This window comes from Buteo buteo, chromosome 2 (assembly GCF_964188355.1).
Source record: "Buteo buteo chromosome 2, bButBut1.hap1.1, whole genome shotgun sequence".
NCBI classification, from domain to species: domain Eukaryota; kingdom Metazoa; phylum Chordata; class Aves; order Accipitriformes; family Accipitridae; genus Buteo; species Buteo buteo.
In genome coordinates, this window is record NC_134172.1 from 39,792,540 (window position 1) to 39,810,338 (window position 17,799).

Sequence of the window (17,799 nt, forward strand, 5' to 3'; positions counted from 1 at the left end):
AGATGTTTGCGTTCCTTTGAGACAATAAGTCAGCATCATGTAATTTATTTATAAGTTACCATAACTACATATATACATATGTATATAACTAGTATTTCATGCAAATAAAAACTGAAATGAAATTAATGAATAGGAAGGATGATAATAAAGTAGGACTTTAACAAAGACTGAAAAGAGAACAGAATTCCACTGGTTTTGGAGATGGAAGTGTACAGGCTCGTATCATGGGCCTGAGAAAATTCCCCTCAAACTTCATATTCCAGACAAACATTGTATCTGAACTTTTCGGGCATCCTCTTCAGGAAAGACTCAGAGATCCCTCATTGCAATGAACTTCCAGTTCATTTGTCCTCAGACCTGACACCAGTAAGAGCCTTTCTGGGGCCTACAGCCACCTACCAACAGTCAACGAGAGCCCTCCTCTTTGGGCATTTATGGGATAGCCCTCCATACTACGTGTAGCAAACAAATGAGAAACACTTTCTTTTCCCAGTTTTTGATACACAGTCATCCTTCATTAGAGTAGATTTAAGGAGCTTAAAAGCTGTATCTACCATGCATAGAGCCAAGGGCCAAACTGAATGAAGGAAATTATGTTTACTGATAGTGCATAGATATTCCACAGCAGATATGTAAGATAGCTTTAACCACTTGCAAAGTGGAGAAAATTGTCTTGTTCAAAGGTATGTTGCATATGCATAGAGTTTTCACCCAGAAAGTTACTGCAAATAATCAGTAATTTCAAATCCTATCTTGCTATGACCAGCAATTCATTCTTTAAGGACTGTGTCAATGTTGGAAGTTAATGCACATTAAGTCTACTGAGTTTTTTTTCTTCTTTCTGTTCTTTCACTGGGGATGTTCTGTTCTCAAATACCAATCCTTTGCGTGACAGGCACAGCAACTGCCAGAAGTAACCCCAGTAAGCTCTAACTATTCAAGACTTTGCCTCTAGCTTGTTTTGTAAAAGCAGCAGGAAATGCAGAACTCCAATTATCCTTTGAAGGTTACAATCTTAAGTAATAATCACTAAAAGTAAGCCAAATCAGACATGATCTACAAAATCATTATCACTAAGAATCACACTGAAGACTCAAACACAAAATTCTTGCAACACATTTAAATTTGATCTAATTATTCATGGTTCTCTACATCAATGCCAATTTTTCAATGTTAAAGAAATAACAATGACCGAAACAAAACCTGTCTATCAAATCCCCAATTACTGTAAAACAAATTCAGTGTACAGCCAATACAGTAAAGACGCTGCCATGCAGACATCCAAGCTTGTTTGCCCAGTTTAGCAAACAAGATAACCATATTAGTATAGTACTAGGCGAGCTTACTAGACCTGATGAGAAAGAGGATATATTAGTCTGAGTAGCACATCACACTAATATTAATTCATACTAAGTCTCTAAAGAATATTTCTCACTACCCATATAAGGCAGCACCATGCCATGTAAACACATTCTTCTCTTCAGAGAGTCCTACCCTTTGCAATGGTAACTTTTTGAGAGCTACTGTCCACAGAACCCACTGTACAGAGCCGCAATTTGCTGATGTTGGTCAGATTATCCCATAACTCTGTTGACGGTTTGTTTGTATCACTCTAGTAAGAGTGATAACTCAATACATCTGAAACTCTCACTTGCACAGGCTAAATACAGTGTTATCAACATGAAGCAAGGAATTACTCCTCTTTGGACTGGCAAGGTTCTCTCATTAAGAGTTTCAGTTCTGAAGAAAAATGCTTAATTATACAGATTTGTATTTAAAACATTCTGAATCTGTTTCTACACCAGAAAAGGAACTCAACACAATTTGGACACACTTTATATTGAGGCGGGAAAACATGATTCACTCTAAACCACTTAAAAGGAAGTAAGATATCTGGTTATTCATTACAGATGACATGTTTGAGAAACTTTCCACACTAATGAACAGGAAATCCACAACTTTAAAGTTAAATAACAGTAAATAACTGCTATATTATGAATTTAAATCTTCTTTGAGTAGCTGATGGATGCTCTTTACACTATACAACTTGCAGCAAGTTTCCACAACACTTGGAAGACTTAGGTCTCCAAAGTTCTCAGTTTCTGGAATCAGTCAGGCTTCAGATCCATGGATCAAACAGCCTCAATATCAGATCCTTTAGAAGTGGAAGCTTTCCTATAGGAAAAACTTCCCTACATTCCCTGCAGCAAAATTTCTTCTTATCCCTTCAAACACACAACATGAATATTCACATTTTTAAGAACTGACTTAATTCTTTAGCAAAATAACCCCTGGACATTCCTGTACGTTAGTGCTGAACTCTATCTACTCCCTTAAAAACACCTCATTAAAACTTGAGCATGTTTAGTGGCAAGATGTTTTACAAGCTAACTTTGTGTCTTGTTAATAAAACACCACACACCTTTGCCTGTTCTATTCACATAATGCCCTTCTAAAAAGCATCTCCTAGACCTTCTTGCACACAAGATACTTCAGCACCACATTAAAACTGATGCATGGCTGCAAGTTCTGAGCAGGCGCAACCTGCTCCTGTCTGCACAGGACCACAAACACGCTCCCCAAAACTAGGATTCCTCACAGAATTTTCCTGCTATTCTTCAGATGTAAAGAAATTTCAATGAAGCTAACACTTCATAAAGCAGGAGAGTCTCATGACTCATCATTTCATGAGGCTAGTCACACAGGAAACGGGGGGTTCCTGTTTGTGGTGGAAACATTAAGGAAGTTTAATAGACACTATCCAGAAGCAGAAAGCAATACAGTACATTGAAATGCACATTGGACAAAGGTCCAAGCAAAAGTTTAAGGAAAGAGAAACATCTTGCTCTCATTCTACAGCTGTATTTTATTATTAGTCTGTGGGCAAACAGGATACAGATGAGTGCTGTCAGTCTTTGAGATTACATACTATTTTCTTCTCTTCCATACATACGAAAAATAATTACATATACCTCATGCAAAATGAAAAGATACCAAATTAAATAAACCCAATAACTATTTTAAATGCCTCTAATTACAAAAGCCCTCTCAATTCTTCTTAGAGATCTGAGTAAGACATAGGTATCATTATTGTTATTTTGATGGGTAACAAAAATCCCTCAATGAACAATTAGCAGGGGAAGCATCTGAAGGCACACTCACCTTGTTTTGTGATTTATGCCCATTCTGACTTCACCTACTCTCTACCCCCCATTTGCCCAATACAAGATTTCTCGGACTCTCTGCTCCAGCGCCTGAAGCTGGGTTCCAGGCAGAGGCTGCCAGGCAGGAGCTACTGCACTGAGTCAAGCTCTGTGCTTCTCAGCGTTGGTTTTTTTACTGGAGGGATTCTCATTATTAATATTTGTTTATACAGGAACATTTTATTTCCTCTTCAATCTCCTACAGTTATTTCAAAGGACTGTTCTCACTGTCGATTCATTATATGCTTACCGTCATTAGCATTAGATAAGCTACCATATATTTTTAAATACTTTATATAGACACTTACTTTTAGATATAAACTTGTGTATATATATAGGCACACACATGTACATATGTGTCTTTTCAATATACAGTTCTTCTTTGCAGGAAAACTCACAGCAAGTCACTGTGCTTAATAATCCAAAGGTTGAAACTGAACTAAAATAACGAGTACCAAACTCATCCTACGTTCTCATCACATTGAAAAGTCTTTCAAACTCACAAATACCTGTAATTTTATCCTCCAAATCTGCTACACTCTAAACTGGAAATAAAAATTGATTACAAATAATGTTTAACCAAGAAGAAACCTTCCTAGTGGAAAAAACCGCAACAAAAACGAAACTCCAAAGTTGAACAGAATTTTATATAAATAATTTGGAAAATTAATAAGCAGCTTTAAAACAATTTTTCCTCTGGATTGGATTGATAAAACCTGAAGCTATAAGTCTTAAGAATCACACTAGCTATAACTAGCACATTATAAAAGATAGGAAACTAAAATTTGTCCTCATTCTAAATCTCCCTGAGAAAAAAACCCCAGTGTTCTCAATAGTGGAAAACATGCAAATATTTTCATGTACTTTATTAATACATCAAAGGCACCATTTTTCACTAAATATTTCTTTGCTATGATTAGAGACTCGAGACATTACAACATTTTTGGAGAGAAAGTCTTAAATTTAAGATTGTTTTTAGTAGGTCTAAATTATGCACTACAGCCCAGATAGTTCAAGTTACAATAATTACAGTGTCTCTTCATCAAATGTTTGTCTGCAATTGGAAATTAGCAAAAGACCCAATTAAAAAAAATTAACTGATACTTTTAAAAAAGAAAAATGTACGCCAGATTGAAACTCTCTGGCAATGACCACAACTAAGAAAGCAAAAGTTCATACCCTGACCTATTAAGATAGAAACTAAAATAAATTGTGCTCTTCAGAATATTTTACTATTTTCTGGCTGCCTTTTTAATTCCTCCCTCACATTCAAATCAGCAAACCAGAAGTTAGGAGTGCTGCCTGCACAGTCTGTCCTGCCAGGGAATACAATAAGATGCTGCTCCACAGTACCAAATACGTTACTGCAGGTTTTTGTTGCCAAGTCCAGTTGCCAACAAAAAAAGTCCCTCATGCAAATAGTCTACAGGATTTGCCTGGAGAAACCTGACAAAACAGTTAGTAACAGTGGGCCTGATACATGCCTGGGACAGACTAGTCAGTAAACCCATAATCTCTCACCTCTTCAGTAACACAGCTTGAAGAGCTAGAAACTTTACATAATTCCTGCTTAGCCTTTGCTACGTTATCCTAGCTTTTAACTACTATTTATCCTCACCAGTTTACATACAAAACCCACAGGGTAGCTTTGCTCTGATTGCTAGAAGCTTTATCTAGTAACAAGAGGTGTTATAGATTAATTGGCCTGGAAAATTATTTCCCTGAAAGCATACTCGGGGTGGAGCAAATCACAAACCATTATGAGACATCATAACACTTTTCTAATCAATAGTCATACTGTTCCTGAAGGGAAAGGGAGTACGATTTGGACATGCCTGCCTTCCCATTGCTTTTATCTAGCCCAAGCAAATCTCTGTGCAAAACTGTCAAAGTTTTCCCCGCTGTTTGCAAAACTATTTCCACTCTCTGTTAAAAACAGCCCCCCTGAATCCCCTGCAAAAGCACCGAAACACGGTATTGCAGATGAACCACCACTATCTGAAGAGCATCACATATTAACCTGCTCTGAGCAACTTCTTCCAGTTGTCCCAACCAGCAAAGTCTTACACTAATGTGACTCTTAAGTTACAAAAGGCACTGGCATAACTCAAATAATTTATGCATAGCAATTAATGTAGAAAGAGGTTTTTAGAGGTATAGGTATGTCAGACTAAAGTGAATTTACACTTGTAGTTGTATGCACACACACTTTATGAAAAACAAACAAAAAAATCCACATTAGTCATTGGTAAAATAAATAGCCACAGAAAGATAATGAACATAATGGTAAAAAAATTCCCAAAGATTTTTTTTTCCCCTCATTACACATTATGGCTTTTTTATTTGTTTTTAAGCAAGGCCATATTTACGTATATAAGTTTCTTTACATTGAGAGATATTTCAACATAATTGCTGAATTAGACAGCAATTACAGTTTTCAACATAATGACATATATAAAAATTCTTCTAATATATGAAATAGGTACAGAATTTATTTGTATGATCAGAATGTTGAACTCAACTAAATTTTGTAGATTGTTCCATATTTCAGCCAAGTAGTTCAGGCTTTCCTGTTCTACACTGTACTCTCAAGTCTGCAGGAAAAAAAACCCCAACAAACCAGTTACCCCACAGTTCAACCCACAAGGTTGAGTATAAAGATGAAAGCCAGCAGACCATACATTCGTTATCTATTTTTTCTATTTAACCTCTTTTAGGACTTTGCTGACCAATACGAGCATCACAAAGAATCCTTCTTGGTTTTTAAACTGTACTTCAGTTTTCATTATTAATTTCTAAATTATTAAGATATTTGAGACCCTCGATAATCTAATTCTCCTGGTACCCAGACCCAATGCTGTATGAGAAGTCCTAGACTTGTCACTAGACTAACAAACCAGTTTTCTTCCTTGTTCAGTCTATGCAATGACCTGCAGAGTAAAATGAATGAAAAAATTTAACAGGTAATCAAGTAAGAAGTCATATCTTACCCTAGAATGACATCAAGCAACATTCTCCTACAATGCAACTAACACAAACAAGAAGTTATGCAAACCCACACTTGGCAGGCCTGGGAAGGGAGCGTACATCTCTACTGCAACAGTCATCCACACAGCAACCCCATTGCTCAAAATAACCAAGTCACATACATAGACTTAGTCCTCCTATTTGTACCTGGCACTTTGGTGCTACTGGATCATACACCTTGCCAGTGCCAGGAACAACGCTTGGGATTTATGGGCAACACTTCATTGCTATCTAATACAGGTGGGGGGTAGGGAGGGCAGACAAGATTGGTTCTATGGTTTTGTTTTCTTTTTTTTGTTTTTCTTTCTTCCCAAAATAGTAACATAGGTGAGCTTTTATTTTTTTTGTTTGTTTGTTTGTTTGTTACTTACTATAGGAAAAAAGCCACTAAATTAAGAGCTGTGCTGGATGGCCAATAGTCCAGATAGAAATCTTACAGATAACCCCGATCTCTACAGTTGTTGGTATGGTATGTGGAATTTCATTTGCCCATGTCACATTTTATGTTGGAAAAAACCCCACCAACTCACACATAAAGCAGCTTTAAAATATGTTTCATAGTTTAAATCTATTTTAATCTCACAAAGCACAATGAGCAGTAAGATACAGGTGTTTCATGTTTAAGTCACTTATCGCATGTCAATATGCGCAGTGAACACTTTTGAACATCGGGAGAGATCTGTGTGATTTTGGGATTCCTCCAAAAAGAGTGCTTGTTTGGCTTTAGCATGAGAAGAGCAAGGGGCACACTGACACCAGTTCAAGAGAGGATCAGATGTTTATCCCCTCTGCTAAGATCAAGTGCAATAAGGTTACAAAAACTGCATCTCGGGTTACCTGAAGTATCACTTTTCATGGCAAGAAATATTATCCTAATAGGTCTAGGAGGAGGAAAAATTGTTCTGACTTTGAATGGTCATTTCCATAGCCAGATCTGCAACCTTTAAATCATTTTTGACAGTGATCTGGTATTCCTGCCACAGAATTGTATTCTTAACAAATAGCTGAGATGAAATACTCCATTTTCATGATCTTTTAAACCAAACATACATCATAACAGTTTTGGTTACAAACAGAAATGGCACGGTTTGCAACCGTAATAGGCCTCCAAATCTTAAACAAACAAATCCTGATTTATAAAAGGCAATGCTGAAATCATTTAGTTAGTTTTAGCTAACTGCTGAAAAGTACATAAAATTCAAACCAGCCATGCTGTCATCAGCAAGAGCAGGAAATGCTGAGGATCCCCATTAACTAATAAAGAGGTATTAAATACATCAGTTATCACACAAGATTTTCCTTACTGCCAAGTCTCAAAAGCTCAGGATGGAACCAAGAAATAATTTTATTTTTTTTTAAAACATATATATACATATATACACACACAGAGCACAGCAAGAGCCATGTGTGTAACAGAAACCATATCGGACTTGAAGTATGTGACGTGTGTGATTTAAGCCTGATTCATGAAACAAACAGCTACAGTTTCTCAAGCTTTCTTGGCGAAGGGGAGGGAGAAGCAACCCCTTTCTCCCTGTTTTTTTCCATTAATTGGAGCCTCAAGAGAGTTCACCTTCCAAACAATACATTTGATCAAAGTTCCTATAAATCATTTTTGTCTATAAAATAGCTGCACACTTCCAACTTGCAGAGAAGGTAGTTTTTTTGAACAACAGCTTAAGCAGCTAGGGACACACTTGATTTGTTCTTTCTTCACAAAAGATTACAACTGCAGAGTGGAATACAATACATACTTTCTAAATGTAGACTGAGCCTGTGACTCAAGAAGGCTGGTGTGGCATGAACAATCTCCTTCCTGAAAAAGCCTGTTTGCTATCAGTACATCATTTTACAGTCACACACAGCAATTCATGGAAGGCCACCCATCTCAGAATCTTTCTAAATATAACACTATGGTAGAAGACATCATCTGTTTTAGGAGTAATGCTCTAATACAGCCCAACCTGGGTGCAATCTTTAGCTATTACCATAATACCAAACAGTTATCACAGCCTAGCTTTGGAAGGCCAAATAAAAAGACTCAACTCACTTAGCTTTGAAAGAGTTTTAAGCCAACTGTAATTAATGTTAAAGATAACATACCCTGAAAGTAAAAAGGTAAATGAAGCTGGATGGTAACAGAAGGAAAAAACAAAAACTACACCCACATTTCATCAAAACACTAACAACTTTCCTAGATTAAGGTCACTGTCACAACAAAGACCTACAACAGCGCTATCTTCAGTTCACTTCTGGGCAAAATTAATTTGCAGAACCCTGCTAGGTCTTCAGTTACAGAGTCCAACCCATGCTCAGGGGAAGGGAGGAAGGAAGGAATATGAGCTATTAGAATACAAACTGCAAAATAATTAGTTGCTCTTGAGAGAGGGAAAAGACTCTGCAGAGGCATTGGAGGGAATGACTCTGGAATTCAAACAACTGTACTGAAGCACTTGGATAGCAAAGTGGAAAAAAATCCAACATATACACTGGTCAAATACAATCCACAACAATCAAAACAGTTTATCACGTTCCTTCTCTTTATTAGGAAATACACATAACCACTTCATTTTCTGCTCTTTTCTCCTCATTCAGTCCATACCAATTTATAACACATAACTAAGGTGACAACTTTGGTTCTAGACTATGTAAGGATATCTTATCTCCAGCCAAGTACATACAGCAAACAAAAACCCAAGGAAAAGAACAAAACACACACACAAAGAAAAATCCACTAGGCAGTTTACTTCATTTCTATCAAACAATGGGAGAATTTATATGCTCATTTACTCCCAACAGTGTTTTAAGAGATATATGTGAATGTAATATTAAATACTGTAGTAGGACTAGGACTGCCATGACAGGAAGGAGTGGTCATGCATGATAAGCATCTGCCCAGGCTGAAGAAGGTGGCTGTGAAAAAATAGCATATTTGTTCTGGATGGATTCTAAATACACCTTGGGTGTTACTAGTCTAAGATGCACACATGTTCGGTTAAAGTGAGATATATCCACAGAAAGGAATATAAAAATTAAGATGTAAAAATAAAAAACCCTCAGATTTTGAATACTGTACCTACAGTATCTTCACTGTAACTACCTGGCAGTCTAAAGTAACCCTCTTCAAAAGACATCAATTACGGCACAACTGCTGACTTTGTATTTACGGGCAACTGTTTGACAAAACTTGAGATAGAACAAAAACCAAAACCAAACCACTACCACATATATACTGACATCTAGCATAGGATTTTGTAAGAGACAATCAAAAAAGCTGAAAGATACTAACCTAATTTTGTTTACAGGCACTATAGCTATGAATGCTGACCTTACACATGGAGGAATATAAATGAAAGAATAGAGCCTAATCAGCTTTTAAAAATAAAAATGGCAGTGAGACCAGAGTGTCCATATGAAGAGACTGGAAAGATATACAGCTCATGCTCTCATAACTAAACAGAAGATTAAATCTTTTGATATTATATAATCCATCATACAATCTTACTTAAGAACATGCAAAACTACTGAAAAAGAGAGGAAAAGTCCAACCTTATGAAATAAAACTTTAGATTTGACAGCAAGTCTACTTATAGAGGGTCCTACTCAAGCTCTTCAAGACAATGGGAGGGCTCCCTTATACTTCAGCTAGCATTGATCAGATATAAATTCCACAGAATGCTTTTAAATGTCAAAATACACATACCAAACTAAATACTTGCTTTTGGTTTACATGTCTGAAGAAGAAAGTGTAAACAATTACGATAGCCTTACATTGGTGACTATGTAGCATCTAGATGTTAGCCTTTGCTTTTTAGCATCACTGTTGTTTTGATGCATTTGGAGCAGAAACAGCTACATACATTCCCACAGCGTTAAGCCCTAAATGGTTTACATCAGTCTGCTTTAATAATCAAAGCAATTTCTAATCTATGTAAAGAGTTTATGCTATATTATCTTGCATAGTGGCAAACATGTATATTAGAATTTTAATAGAAAGTAAATACAGTAACTGCATGCTGTTCAAATCTTGAATTTCACCCAACAGAACAAATTCAATTTCATTTCAGTACAATTTTTAACACTGCACTGTCTGGGTTTGCAGCACCGCAAGTAGGGCATACACACGCAATTTCTCATTTTTACTTATTAATATAATCATTAGGCTTCCCTTTTTAAAACCCACTATTAAACCTACCTACTGAAACCCCAGACCACTTTCTTATAATTGCCTAATGTATACTATAGGCTGTATTTAATTTAAGAAGAATCAAAGTCTACATAGCATCACGTTTAACCAGTCTAACTTTCTAAAAAGTCTTATGCAACTGGATAAACAAACTTTTCAGTTACCCAAGCGCTGCAGAACTAACATTTGAAAGGAATATAGAATTAGGTCTTTACTATCAACACAAATCTACAAAGCTACACTCCTCCTTCCTAGTATAAAGTGTATGTATAGGCTTTACTTTGCCTATTACATAAAAGCAATAAAATTTACAGCTCATGAATTAACGAAGTTTTAAAGTGATTAGTATAGCAGAAAGCTGTATCAAAACAAAATTAAAATGTATTGAAAGCTAATGATGTTTGGTTTTACCTGAAAATTAACATCTTCTTTCTTAAATATCAGTGCTCGAACTTCATCAGGATCTCCATTAAATATAGCTTGAACCAATGGTGGCTGAAATGAAGAAAAAACACATCTTAGAATATAATCCCAGTTTAGCTTTTAGTGATACACATATGGTTTTTTGATACATAACACAAGCACAAGATGATGACAAAATAAAACATCCCAGGCAGTGTAACAAAGAAACCAGCAACAGTATTTAGAATTGAAGAAATTCTAAGTTTTAAAAACCTCAAACACACGAACATACTCTAAGTTCATGGAATAAAAATAAAAATAGAAAAACCCAACCAAGGCCCAGAAGACTAGCTTGAAACTGCTGAAAAGATAACTCCTCATAATAAAATTAGGACTGTTGTTACATACTGCAAATTCTATACGATATAAGCAAACTCGTTTTACATTAGCAAGTGACTAAAGTTACTAGAAGTTTTCCACCTGTTTAGATAGAGTGGGAAAGCAAAGTGCATCAGATAAGTATGGTAATAAATTCACACTCACACACATCTACTAAATATAGCAGGATTTCTTAGTAAGAAAAGCTGCTGAGATATGCTAGCAAGATTTCAGTCAGTCACTTGACAAAATAAAATAATTTAAAGCAATAAAAGCACAGTCCCTAGTGTTGATCGTTTCCAGAATGGGGTAACTTGAATCTAATAGTTACATCAAGATTATGACTTATGCTATTTTTCATTTTAGCTTAGAATTGCTCTTGCTTGATGTACACTATATACTCTATCAGTTCTCAAAATAAACACAGCATATTATTGCAATAAAATGATTACATCGGTTTCTAAAGTGGTACTGCATGGAGTGGAGCAGGGAAAAACCATTTACTTCAAATACAGTTTACCAAGCCCTCTAAAAATCCTCTGCTATTACACAAGAGTTGAGATCTGTTATTGCTGCACCATAAGTAAAGTTACATGAAAAAGAATGGGCCCTTGCAAATATTAATTCTACAACTAAGTTTCAGCTTTTTCCCTCTTTAGTACAGGCAGTTTTTACCACCTGGTCTTGTTTCAACATCACACATTTTCATATCAATCTTAGGAAAATTACTATTTGTATTCGCAACAGTACTATAAGCAGGAAATATGCCAACAAATAACATGCCTTACCAGCACATTTCCAGAGGGCGATGGATGTAAAGATACATTTTCCTGAGGTAACTTGGAAATAAATGTGGGAGAATCATCTTCCACCTCCTCCAAAACAACAATACAGACTCGACTCATTCGATCCGTTTGAGGAAGCAAAAGCAAACAAAAAAATGCCAGCAACAGTATTTTTGGAACCAGACCACAAATATCTCAACGGGGACCATAGAGGAAATACTTTCACCTGTTTCACATGCCCTCACAAACTTGTGAGTGCTACCGCTGGTATATTAGCATTTAAAAAAGGACATTCCAATCCCCCCTTACACTTCATTTTTCAGATTTAAACACCCTGAGATGTTCAAGACAATGCTGAAAAAAAAGTTGTTCTTTTTAAAATAAAATTTCTCTAGGCATCGAAACCACAATAATGAAACTGTGGAACAGCTGATAAAAATATCCCAAGATCCAATTCCATTTGAACAGCACTCACTGTCGCACACAGCTGTCCTTTCACAAGCAAATTTGTCTTTGTTAATGTCACAACTTCCACAGCGTCCTTCTACCCCCACAGTGAAATCATTGTTGCAGGAGACGTGACACCGTCCTATTGAGGACAGAACAAGGAACAATTGCCCTGAGAGAGACGGCCGCAGCTATACCCGCTCCTGCAAGGTCGGTTTTAAATCAACCGTCGCAGGCTTTCTGGTGACTGAAAATAAACACGTCTTCTGATCATCCTGTCATGCTACGGCTTCCTTTCTCAATGTCAAAAACAGTCCAGCCAGAAAAATGCATCTCATTTCCAGCAGTTATTCAGGACCTGCTTAGAGGAAAGTAATTCCTTCCCATACAAGAAAAATATCTGCAACGTACAGCACGGCTGCAGTACATTTACATGCGATGAGTCAGACCACAGGGACAATGAACTCCTTGAATAATATTGCCAGTTGAATCCAGCCTCCCCAAAACGACAGCAACGCAGACAGCGTTACTCTGTCACGGACACAAGCAATGCAGAGCGTTCATTTTTCCTTCACCGGGCAGTAGCTGCGGCTTCTCCATCAGCGAACGCGTTAGGCAGAAATACTGTTGAGGAAGAATGCTTCAGCAAAACAAGCTAGCTACCACACACAAAAGCTCAAATTACTGCCTTAGACTTCTTCTGCAAAAGCAGTTCATCACTCAAGTGTTTCTTTGATCACCATGTGAATGCAGTTCCCATGATAGCCTTCATTCAGATTGAGGGGGAGAAGAAAAAAAGAAAAAAAAAGAAAAAAAAAATCAGACTCCATACATCATCTCTGAGCCAACTTCTTTATCCAAACATCTGTCACTGTGCCAACCTGAATCTCCTCTTCCGCTAGAGCTTCTGCTTATCAGGTTTTTTTTCCTTGACAAATTAAATTATACAATCAGCAGATAGCCTTGCAAAGCTTAAAAAAAGCCTGGCTGTCCGAGCCGGTCACTAAAAGCCTGTAGGAGCAGAGCACAAACCACCGCCACAGCAGCATTCCCGCTGAGCAGCAGCCCGGCGAGCAGCAACTGCAGCCTGGCAGGATGAAATGCCTAGTAATGCTCACATGTCACACTTACCAGAGAACCCAGCCACTGCACCCAGTGCAACTTCCTCTGGCACCAAAAAAAAGCGCCTTTTTCTTTTGGGGGGGGGCAGTCTTTGCAGTTACGTCCATGCCAGTTCTGTGACTAACACAGCTGAAAACGTAAAAATCCTATAACTGAAGAAAGAGCGACTGTTTAATATTTTCCACGAAAAGCCGCAAAGAAATCCGATGTACTGGCTCTGCTGACTAACAACAATTTAGGCAGTAAACAATTCCAGCATCTTAACTGCTTTCATATGGCACTGGTCAGAGCAGCAAAACAGTCCTCACTTAAGTCGCTGAAGACAAGAAACTCCCCACATAAATACTCTGAAAATTAAATGAAAGTAAAATCTCCCTTAAAGTAATCTGTTGACTATTAAAAAGCCAGTTATTAATGACCAAACACATGTTTTTTGCGACTAGTATAGACAAACATACCCTTAGCTTAGAAAAAATTACATCGAGTATAATTTAAATATAATAATATTATAATAGTATAAATAGAATATAAAGCCCTACAACTTGCTGAATAAATATTTCAGCCTGAATCTGCCTAAATGGTGCTGGCTTGTGGGTGTATTATGTAAATGGCTTCTGTCAAAGTTGCTGGATAAGCTTCAGTGTTACAGGAACAGAGGGAAGGTTTTTGTTCCTGGTGCACGGTATGAAGGCACTTTTACTGTCCTTCAGTGGCTGGTAAGATCAAAATTTGTCAACGGTGAACAAGTTTCTAGCTCTTCAATAAAGTGTTTGCACTCAGGTTTCACATATGAGTCCAGGCAGAGAGAAAGACAGGTTTAAAGTGGTATATTAAATGGTTTGGATATTAATAGACATATTGAATTCCCACCTTCGGGGGCCACAAGCAGAAAAAGCTCGCATTACCACTCTTTTGAAATAATGTCTCCAACAGCTTCACTGCAACGTAATAAATTGCTTAACACACACCTATTGACACTTCATGCAGGTGAAGGTTTTTGTAAGTGCGAAAGAGTACCTTAGCCTAGGGCTCCCTGAGCTCAGGACTGCTGGCCTGGCAGAATATAGCACCAGCTTCTGATTCACCATGAAATTTCAGATTTCCCAAGTGTTCTCATTTACAGCATGTGACTAACAAACATCTTTATAAATATATTCTGTTCATTACATAGAGTCCAGATGTTTTGGAATTTCATACTTTTGGTCTTAATTATGAAAAAGCAATGGTTTGTACACTATGCTGCTTTGTTCTAGCATTTCAACCATTTATTAAAAAGAAACAAGACAGATTCACATGAATACATATGAGAACTCATGTTCTTGGCCACAGCAAAACCAGTTTAAATAAAAACACGGACATCCTCAAGGCTCATCTACTGCAACGCCCTACTGTCTGCTAAGGAACACAGCAACCACAACCTAGAAAATACTTTGCAGTTTGTGAAAAATGCCCTGAGGAAAAGACACTGTAGCTTACTTGCATAACTAAACATAAATTAAAAAAAAGCCAACAACCAAACAAACACCCCCCCCCCCCCCCCGATTTTAAGCTTACAAGCAAAGTACACTGACAAAATGCATACTTGGGTTTCATACTATACATATACACACACTTGTTAGATGATGGTTTTCTAGCTAAGCCTGTACGTTTAGTGCAAATGAACACTTTTTGAGAGTCAGTACCTTTATACAGTAAGCAAATGCTAGGGTTCCATATGCTTTCTTTGGAATTACCAACTGGACATGTTGCTAGATAGAGATAATACCCAGTTTAGTTCAAATAATCTGAAAGCCGTCCATTTTTGACCTTTGCAATTAATGCTCCAAAGTGCACTCAAAAATATCAGCTAGAATTTCAATAGTTACCTTAAAAAAAGTATAGGACTTCACACTCAGTTAACTGTGAAAATTCAGAAGAGTTAAGAATATTGGAATCTACTCTGGTAATTATTCTAGAAACCTTACATATAATTAAAATAAAATTAATATAAACTATTTCCAAAAGTTAACATACTATATCTTGCACAACATTACATATTTTTGAATGGTGACATTACTATGGTCAAAGAGTTAAAAGCCAGTACATCACAGTTTGCATTAGAAACAGAACCAACGCAACACAGTCAATATTATATTGATCTTGATAGCAATCTAAACCATCTAAGTAGAGGAAAAAACCCACCCTATTCACACTAGGAATATGTGTGCGTGCAATTACTTCCATAACCAAAGGACAACCCAGTTCTAGAAACATTTAACTTCTGCTTACAATGAACTAGCACTTGAAGGTTACTTAAAAGAATCTCCCCACGCCCCATCCCCTTCAACTGAAAGTACTTGCCTTCACCTCAATGCAAACACCATCTCTCATTATCTCTTCTTTCAACTTCAAAAAATCATCCAAGCTATCCTCTGGTGTGCAAAATACAAGTTTCTAATGCTACCTAACAGCTATTCTGAAAGCCAAAAGCTGGAAGTTCACAATTCTACTGAAAGGAACTAAACTAAGGTTTCAGTTTTTCAGCAGATGATCTAGACTATTAACTTCCAGTGCAGGAGAAGAGATAATAGTAACAGAGAACGAAAGCAGAGTAAATTCATGAGGATTAATTTAAGGCCTCCTCTCCCCAAACTAAATTAGGAATCACAACAGATCTTTGCAAAGGTATGAAGAAAGAACATTGCATCTCTCGAAAAAGCCTTTTCAGTTTATCTTACTAAAACTTAAAATAACTGAAGACAGCAGGTCATCAGCATCCATCTTCTCCAAATGTCACATATTTCCAATAAGAAAGCTTATTAAACGAGTAGCAGGAAAGAAGAGTAAAAAATGGCCTAACTTAAAGGGAGGGGGGGGAAGCTATGTCTACTGGGGCTCAAGGGATGATCTATCTGATCACTTCCACAATATCTAATTGTTAGCAAAGTATAATCTCCATACTTAGCTCTAAAATTTTAAGGAGTGCAAAGGAGAGAGAATAAAAACAATTTTCAAGTGGACAGTAGGGAGGATATGCATTTTTGCAAAAAAGCTTTTGTGTTGACACAATAGCTTTTTGCAAATGAAAAAAAATTGTTGCAATTTTCAAGCTACACTTGCCATTTAACTAAATCAAGTTCCAAAAGTCCTTCATGGGTGCATATAAAGAGAATGTATTACACGAATGCAACATGCAGGTTAAAATATCGACGACAGCCATGTCTACACCAGACAGAAAAATCATGAACTCTGAATCAGCTAAAAATAGCAACCTTTTCTCTAGATCTACCCTTTTCTCTAGGAACTGACAAGCAGAAGACTGTAGCAGCACTGCTGATGACACTGAAAACCTCACCAAAGCACATTCAATATCAACAAATCTACCCCAATAGAGATTTCTCTCTTGCCAATCAGCATTTACCAGTCTTTTTTTGGCTGAGATTAATGCAACTGGTTTCATTTAATATTTTGTATAATTAAGGATCTAGGAAAGGAAGGAAATTTGTTCTGTCAGTTTCCAGTAAAAATGAAAAAAATTTAGAACCAAGTCAGTCTTATGAATCATTTTTTAAACAACCTGTATCAGCTTTGCAAGGCAAAGACCTAACCTATGGATTTATTCAGAAGACAAAGATTGCTTGTAATAGCTACAGCTCTAAATACATAGGCACGTCCCAGTACAAGCAGATTTTTATATAATTGAGCTAGAATATTTACTGAAGTGTTGCCCACATATAGACAGAGATGAGTGTTCAGCATCACCATGAATATAAGCTACAATACTTCAAGAAGCCTTGTGAGTCACTCATCTGAACTCCTCTGCTTGTTTCCTCCCCACTCCTGAGGGAATGAGGTGGAGTCAGGAAAGAGAACGGTCTAAAGCAACAAGAAATTACTACCTTTCTTCCCAGTTTTGCTCTGTTTATTCCAGACCATATGCACAGCTGGGATACAGAAAAAGGAGAGTTCCAAGGACAAGCAAAATAGCTTCGCTTGCACCTCCCAGATACCATAGGCAGTTCTTATTTCTTTTTCTCATGGAAACATATAGCCTCTATTAATCTACAGAACTATTTTATCTAGTCATGTATTTTCTTTGAATTAAGACTTTGCAATTAATAAAATGCAGCAACTGAATAGTCATCTCAAAAATTGAGACACAAATATGACAAAGAAGAAAAATAATCCAGCGTTCGTTCTAAATTTTCTCTATTGGAGCGGCATAAGAAAAATTAATAATGCAAAATATCTGTTTGTGATTGAGATGGAA

At 36.8% G+C, this 17,799-nt stretch overlaps 1 protein-coding gene across 1 annotated transcript in view; it reads right to left on the bottom strand.

The window, feature by feature from the left end:
• The window catches only part of ANKRD28 (ankyrin repeat domain 28), a 132,945-nt gene that overhangs the window by 67,629 nt on the left and 47,517 nt on the right, over positions 1-17,799 (bottom strand). Inside the window, 1 exon segment of the mRNA XM_075051677.1 lies at positions 10,828-10,911. Coding sequence (XP_074907778.1) covers positions 10,828-10,911 — 84 coding nt within the window.